This window comes from Gymnoscopelus microlampas (genome assembly GCF_963454915.1).
Source record: "Gymnoscopelus microlampas genome assembly, chromosome: 18".
In the NCBI taxonomy this organism is placed as follows: domain Eukaryota; kingdom Metazoa; phylum Chordata; class Actinopteri; order Myctophiformes; family Myctophidae; genus Gymnoscopelus; species Gymnoscopelus microlampas.
The window spans coordinates 36,167,859-36,175,978 of NC_139955.1; the positions used below are offsets into that span (position 1 = coordinate 36,167,859).

At 39.4% G+C, this 8,120-nt stretch overlaps 1 protein-coding gene across 4 annotated transcripts in view; it reads left to right on the forward strand.

The window, feature by feature from the left end:
* zdhhc9 (zDHHC palmitoyltransferase 9) overlaps positions 1-8,047 on the forward strand; it is a 35,791-nt gene extending 27,744 nt beyond the window's left edge. For 2 of the 4 annotated variants that reach the window (XM_084042130.1, XM_084042127.1), the window contains exons 7-9: positions 564-667; positions 1,596-1,695; positions 3,626-8,047. In XM_084042130.1, the coding sequence (XP_083898256.1) occupies positions 564-667; positions 1,596-1,695; positions 3,626-3,949 (528 nt within the window). In that variant the 3' untranslated portion in view covers positions 3,950-8,047. The remainder of the gene's footprint in view (positions 1-563; positions 668-1,595; positions 1,696-3,625) is intronic. The other 2 variants (XM_084042128.1, XM_084042129.1) reach the window with 2 other exon arrangements.
* The last annotated feature ends 73 nt before the right edge of the window (positions 8,048-8,120 follow it).

The window sequence follows — 8,120 nt, forward strand, 5'->3', positions numbered from 1 at the left end:
TTGTACGCAGTTATGGTGCTTGAGGGTGCTCAATATCTTTTTAAGGGGTTGACTTTGAAAACGGGCGGTGGTTTGGAATGGCTAGACCCTGTATGGATCAAGGCTATTATAGTTTTGAATTTTTAATTCGTTTTTATTTTTATTTAATTTTTACTTTGTTTATCATTTTCTGTTAGTTTTAGTTCAGTTCGTTTTTAAAGCGGGTTTGCTAGTTTAGTCTTTATTTTGTGAAAAACCTATGTGTTTTTATTACTTATTTTAGTGTTAGTTCTATTTTTTGTTGTAATATGCTGATATCAAAAACTGATACTGATAAAGTGACAGACTGAAACTAGGTAAAAACATGTCTTTGATTTTGTTTGTTTTGTACACACACAATACAGTTTCCGTTAGTTATCGTTTGTTTTGTAAAGCCTCTTTTCTATTTTTATTTCAGTTAACTAAAATGATAACATTTTCTTTTTCCATTCTAATCTGAGTTATATTGTTAGTTATAGTTAACTATAATAACCCTGGTATGGTTGTGCCCTCTAATAATGGACCTCTGTTTTTGTGTTGGCTAGATCAAAGGCTCGTGGTCGGGTAAGAACAGAATTCAGAACCCTTACAGCCACAAGAACTTCATCAAGAACTGCTGTGAGGTGCTGTGTGGGCCTGCGTACCCCAGGTAAGAGTCACTCTAGACCAGTGGTTCTCAAACGTTTTAATTTCAAAAACACCCATAACTCTTAAGAGTTACAAATGGAACCATTTGTACACTCTGAGTTAAAGACCAGAGTCCATTTGTAACCCCCTCAAGGATTTATGAGGGTCCTGGGGTATATCTGCACAATACAAGTCTTGTAACGTTGGTGCATTACAGTGAATAATGACAATATGAAACCATATTTAAAGTTAGTTATGTTTTTAAGTTAAAAAAATATTGATAAATAAGATTAAGTTATATAAGGTAATGTCATATATACCTTCAACCTGTATCCTCTGTGATACAACTCGGTGAACCAAAAAAAACATTTTTGCTGTTTATATGATATAAAGGGTGATGCATTCACGGTTCGAAGGGGTTCAATACTGTGTAAACACTTTATCCGTATTTTATACTTTGGCTATTCAAAAATAGCAGTTCAGTTTTGAAAGCGAACATTTTTAACTCAAATCTTTGCTTCTGGGGGGTCCCTGGAACAAAATATTTTGAGATGGGGGGGGGGGATCCGCGGCCATCATTTTGGGGGTCCTTGGCATGAAAAAGTTTGGGAACCACTGATGTTTTTTTTTAAACGGTTAGGATTTAGAAGACATTAGTAGAATATGTATTCAAAGACTTGCAAAAATCTTGATTTTTTTTTTAAAATCACGATTTAAAAGAAATAGCAGATCTACAAGCTCATTCTGAATAGCCAAAGAAATCTAAAATGGCAGACGCATTCCCGGATTGAATGGGTTAATTTGAAATTCTAGTCAGTTATCTGAATCTGAACACCTCACTGCTAGCATCCCTCCTCTGCTGCTCCCCAAACACCATCTCTCTCCGTCCCTCTATGGTGAATAGAGAACAGAGTGCTTTCAGTGACTGATAGCCTTGTCTTACTCACCAGTGTCTTGGACAGAAGAGGACTGATGAACGAGGAGTCGCCTGTTCCCGCAGACGACACTGCTCCCTCCTCCGACAGCAGCAACCCAGTGCCACAGACCACGGTGAGCCAAGGAACACACACACACACACACACACACACACACACACACACACACACACACACACACACACACACACACACACACACACACACACACACACACACAGCTCTATCACGATTACACATTTAAGTTGTCGATTAATTGTCACTCAAATAATTGCGATTAACAATTCAATTTTGTGTTCGGCATTGAACATTGGAACATGTAAATACATTTTTTATTTCTATTTTGTGTTTTAGACTTGCTAATCAAAAATTGCACAGGGCAGATATAACAAATAACTTAAATATACAAATAAATTGTTGACATATTTAATCATTATATTTGAAAATGGGAATATTTTTCAACATGGAAACGATTATGCCGATTATGCAAAAATAATTGCGATTAGACGATTATGTAATAATTGTGACACACACACACACACACACACACACACACACACACACACACACACACACACACACACACACACACACACACACACACACACACACACAATCACTGTGCCCTGTCATATTTGTGTGTCTGGCACTAAAATGGTTCCAGCCTGCCAGACACTGACTATTGTGCAGTGAGCAGGCATGAAGGAGAGTCTAAACCAATTATAGAGAGCAGCAGGGAGAAAGGGGCGAGCACAGGAGGTGTGAGCGCTTTCCATATTCCATTTCTTTTAATAATCCACCTTGTGATGCACTGACATGGAGCCACTTGGTGCATCTCATTGCACGGCTGCCATTGGATTTCTTTTTGGTCCATTCCTGTGAATTGGTCATGAATCATAACCACACTATACCCATTTTCATGCTTCGAGATGAATTGTATAGTTTTTCTATCCCCTGTGCAGCCAACAGACACTCGAACATTATTTGACCCTTTCAAAAAACAATGGGTTCAGAAAAAAAAAATATATATGGAAGGATACACCTCTAAAGCCTCTTCCCACTACTGATTCAGAGCCTCTGCTGCTAGTAAGGTTAGTTTAAAATGGAGGACAAACAACTCTGCCCTGCGGTTATGTTAATGCTCACCTGGGAAGACTTGAATGACTGTACCCATTGACAGCCAAGACGATATGATATGGTAAAGTACAATGGCGTGAAAACATACAGAGTCTTTTATTGAAGAGGGTCACAGCATAAAAGCAAACAAGCAGTAGGAGAGCTTAACCCGCAAGGCCTAAGCCTCACGCCTCCGCCGTGTCTTCTCTGCCTCTGAAGGAGATGTAGGAGTTAGGTAGGAGGACAGAGTCCATCCAGAGGGTAGGTCATTCCTCTTGTGCTGTCATAAAACAGCATAAAATAGTCAGGCTTTTAAGTCAGGGACCAGGTAGGTAAGGTAAGGTACGGAGCTTTATTGTCATTCCATACAGAATGAAATTTTCCCAGGTCATGGCAGAATAAATAAAAATACACCTAAAACACAACAAAACAAAAACGAAAAACTGTTCAATAACAACAACAACAGGTACACACTATCAGTAGGTCTACATTCTCTAATCAGTGCAGATCAATTAAGGAGAGACATATTGGAACAGCTGCTTGACCCACAGGACAGGATGAGATAACATCCATAATTGCCCCTCAATATCCTTCCCCTAGGCTAGAAAATTATAGTTCACAGAGATTCACAGATAGTAAAGAATTGAATTATCTTATATATATATATATATATATATATATATATATATATATATATATATATATATATATATATATATATATATATATATATATATATATATATATATATATATATATATATATATATATATTCTACATGTACTGTAGTCACACAGTCAAAATAATGACATATTTAAGGGTAATTCTTGTTAAAAAAAATAAGAGACGGCCATGTCGCAATGGCTTTAGTGTGGTTCAGAATAATAACCTAAATATTTCTTGCTGTGTCTATGTTTGCCTCTTTTCAGCGTTCACTTCTCTGCCTACAGAAATCCACTGCCCCACTCATCCCTAACGAGCACACCCCCGATGACGTGAAACCTAGCATTGCATTCTCAACAGAGAAGAGCATTGCATCTTCAACAGAGAAGAGCATTGCATCCTCAACAGAGAAGAGCGTTGCATCCTCAACAGAGAAGAGCATTGCATCCTCAACAGAGAAGAGCATTGCATCCTCAACAGAGAAGATCCCCTCCCCCAAGGAGGAGAGGCCGCCCACATCTAAAGTCCCACCCCTTGCCTCACCCGAGACTGACGCAGAAACGTCCATCGCCAAGGACAAGACCCACTAGCTGCATGCCTGTGTGAGTCTCTTTTGGCTCGTCTGGCAGCTGCTGCCCACCCAACCCCCCCCTCACACCCCCCTGCATTGTCAGGAAGTGGAACATGAATCATCAGTGTCCGATTAATGCGCGAGGAGACTCAGTTATTGTTGAACTCTTGCCCTACATTCCACTACAAATGCGGAGATACTGCATCCTCCTTCTCTTCCCCTTTCTTCCAAACCTGTGGATGCGGCATCGTGTAATTGACACTAAACCCCTCTGTGGGGATGGGGTGTAATCTAATAGAAACTCAGATGCTTCCTCTATCCCCTGAACGTTGCATGGAAAAGACAAAACAAAACAAAAAACACTCCCAAGCAGTGGACATCCCCACAGGCTACCCATGGGCTTGTTCTGTTGATGCTACTCTGTCTTTATTTAATATAGCTGTAAAGACTTTTATTGTGGAAAAAAAAATCATCCAAATATACTCCTAGGATTGCAAGTGACAAACAGAAGACGATATTTCTTCTGGACATCTGTAAATCTCCTATCATGCATTCGATCAGTTTTCAGTTTCTCCAGCACACGCCCTATGCAATTCATACGCGGCTGGTTAAGGATCATATGTGTATCAGTAATAGCTACATAAGAGGATAACATGCAAACCATCCTCTGAGACAAGTCCGTTCTCAGAGGATGTCTACCTGGTAATCTGATATTGCTGCATTCAGTGCTGTGGTACATTTGCGTCTGTTGGTTAATTCGAATCAAGCTACCGTCCTTCCATTTTTATACTGTCAAATATGCAGAGCGGCATCAGTTTTCTGAGTCAGTTGAAATGATTTCAGACACTGTTCGCAGGGTACCTCCAATACAGTTCTGTGTCTAGTCCTGGAGACCCAATTGGTGTTTGAAACGGTTTGACGCGTAACATACCGTGGGTCCTGGAGCAATGCTACAGTATATTCTTCCACTAGCAGATTTCCCAGGAAGTGCCGTTCTGCTGAATTGCGCTGTTAACGATAAAATTATGAATCGAGGGTTTGTATCAATACATAAATACATATTATCCATTTGTTGTGTGAAGTGTGTGCAGTTGCCCAATTTTCATTACTTTAGAATTGTTTGCCAGCTTGCTGAGAATATTCAAAGTCCTATTTCTGATCAACAGCCCTAGCATGTTTTATTAAGTATTTGGATAATTAGTATAATTATTATTAGTGAAGAGAATCCAAAACTAGGTGTCCTCAAAATGTAAATGGCATCATTATGCTCTTGTGCAGTTGATCAGAAACAGAACTTTTATATTCTCTGTGCGAAGGTTGACTCTTTTAAAGTAAGATTTAATGTGGAAATTGGGCAACCGCACACTTCAAAACATGTATAATATATTTGTAAGACCATGACTTCAGAATTTGATTTTAAACAGTGGAATTGAGGATCCAAACAGTGTCAAACATTGTCTCCAGGGCTATTCTGTGTCTAGAGGAAGATGCTTTCGCCAGTGTCCAAGAGTGCGTGCGAAGGAAGGCCTGATGGCTCTTGATAGCAGACACTAGGAACAGTGCCTTATCTTTAACAGTTGCACTATCAAATGCAGCAAAGGTCAACCACAGAAGAAGCCCTGTGATTCCGTTCTAAACACAGTTACATGCCATCTTCTAAACACAATTACATTCCCATTGAACAAGTGTTTGATGGGAAATGTCACTTTTTATACACTACCAATTGAACTACGGGAAGCAAAAAAAAAAAAAAAAAGAGAGAGAACGAAGCCATTGCTCGATTGTACATACTGTAGTTTATGTTTGGGGTAGATACTAAAAACCTCCCATTGGACTGATAAAGGAAGTGCCAGTGTTAATTCCGCCTGTCAGCTCAAACACCATACTATAATGTAAGTCCAACCGCTGACCTAGGGGCTGAGCTATTTGTTCCTATAATCCTTCCTCTTGCTGTTGCCCTTTAACCCCTCCAAACATCTACCCACTGATTTTAAGTCGAATTGTATTTATCTTGTCTCCCTTTCTTTTCTATGCCTGCTATTTTGCTGTGACAGGTATTTCAAGCTCAAGGAATAGGTAGTTGTTATCTAAGGCAGTGGTTCTCAAACGTTTGCCAGGGAGCCCCGTACAAGATTTGTGTTGTTAAAATGTTACAAACATTTCAAAAGAAATCCAAGATTTTTTTATGTGTATAGAGCACCGAAGTCCTGACGTCACTGCTGCTAGAGGGCGCTATCCCCCTGGGTCGTGGTGTTATTTTTTGTGCTGAAATCCCCGTAGGGGAATCTTGGATCGCCTCATATAAGAACTGTGTTCCAAAAATAAACAAATCATCTGGGCGATTTTACTCATTATGGACATGAAGCATCGACTGAAGGTGGAAATGTACAAATTTACCCTAAGAGTATAACACAATAAACGCTAGAAACAAGTCAAACGACCCAAATTCTACATTTCCCATGGACACGGCTGCTGTAGGGACAGTGATTTCAGACGACGGAAGTGTAGTTTTTAAGACTTTTTAGGGCAGAATTAATTCAATTTTCTCCAGTAAAAAGGCTGTATCAAATATGAATGAAGATCATAAACGATGCAGAGCCACCCCCCTGACAGAAACGCCTGGATGATTTGTTTATTTTTGGAACACAGTTCTTGAGGCAATCAACGATTCCCCTATGGATCAACACAAAAAATAACGCTGCAACCCAGGGGGATAGCGCCCTCTAGCGGCAGTGACGTCAGACTTCGGTGCTCTAGTGGTTAACTGATTCTGATGCTGAGGACCCCCTGGAACCCCCTCAAGGACCCCTGGGGGTCCCCGGACCCCACTTTGAGAACCACTGATCTAAGTTGTCCGTGGTGGACTCATTATCACCCAGAATAGTGAGACGCACATCAGACAAGTATCTCTCCTTCTTTTCACACATCTGTGCTTCCAGATCAAACGGAGTGCAGGATTCATTGAAGCACTGCTTTCAGGTCACATAAACTCAAAGGGACAGGATTCACAAAGGAAGCGAGAGACGGCCAAGACATTTGCTGTTGATTCGATGCTAGCCATTAGAGAGTTTGTGTTTTTGTCATTGTGTTGTATGCAAGAGAGTAAATGTTTGTGCATTAAACTTAGAAATAGAGATTCTAGTATAACAACCGCTTCACTATTGATTAGACTCTGATACTTGCCCAAGACGTGTCTTGCTTTCATTGTAACGTTGGTCGATAAAAATGGTCTCCATAAATACTGTATAATAGGATATTATATGACCTAGTGACCTAATTCTAAACAAACGGAATGCTAAAATGCAATGTTAAGTTCAGTTGCTGGGAGACACGGTAGCTGTATTTATCTTATTTTTAATTATTATAATTTGAGTGAATCACTCAGAAAACATACTGATACACATTTCCTTTGTTTATTCTCAGACAGTGGAAAGAAGAATGTCATCTTTCCTTTGAAAGATGCTTTAATTTGGCTGGCCGTGTTGTGTCTGGGAAGTGTAACTGTTCAACGTTTGCTTGAACAGGAATGTTTTATTTTCCCCTTTTGCCCTGCAGCTCTTCATGATCTAAAGCTGTCCCAAGCCAATATCCATATTTAAAGTTGGATTTGTTGAGTTTGCCTTCTCCAGAAGTAAAGTATAATGACGACAGCTTCAGTCTACTTCGTCACTCTACGTGGCTGTCACAGATAAACTGGAATGCACGCACAAAGTGATTGTCTGTAAAAGACGGGATGTTCATGTTGGAATCCTGTGTATGATGGTTTTAAAGTAAATTTTTAGTGGGACTATTGGACCGTAGATATTACCTGTATCAGTTTACAGTTTAGTAAGATGACTGTATTGCTACCATGTTGAGCTCAAGGAAACTCCACATTTGCTTAACATGTTGATTTCTATGTTAAAACATGTCGGGGTCAGATCTGAATGCCCTGTTCAGTCTATTATGTTGCATCATACAGTATACAGTTACAGTACTATACCATTGATGGAACTCTTATTTATGTTCACTTTGTTTAGTAATAACACTGTGATTTACATGTATTTCATTCAGATTCCCTCACTTCTTTTTACATGATCGATGTGTCTGTTAAATAAACAATATTGTCTTATTATTATTTCATACCTTGACTTGTTGTCCTAAACAACACTAAATTTACAACGAGGAAATGTTTTGGAGACTTTTTTTAT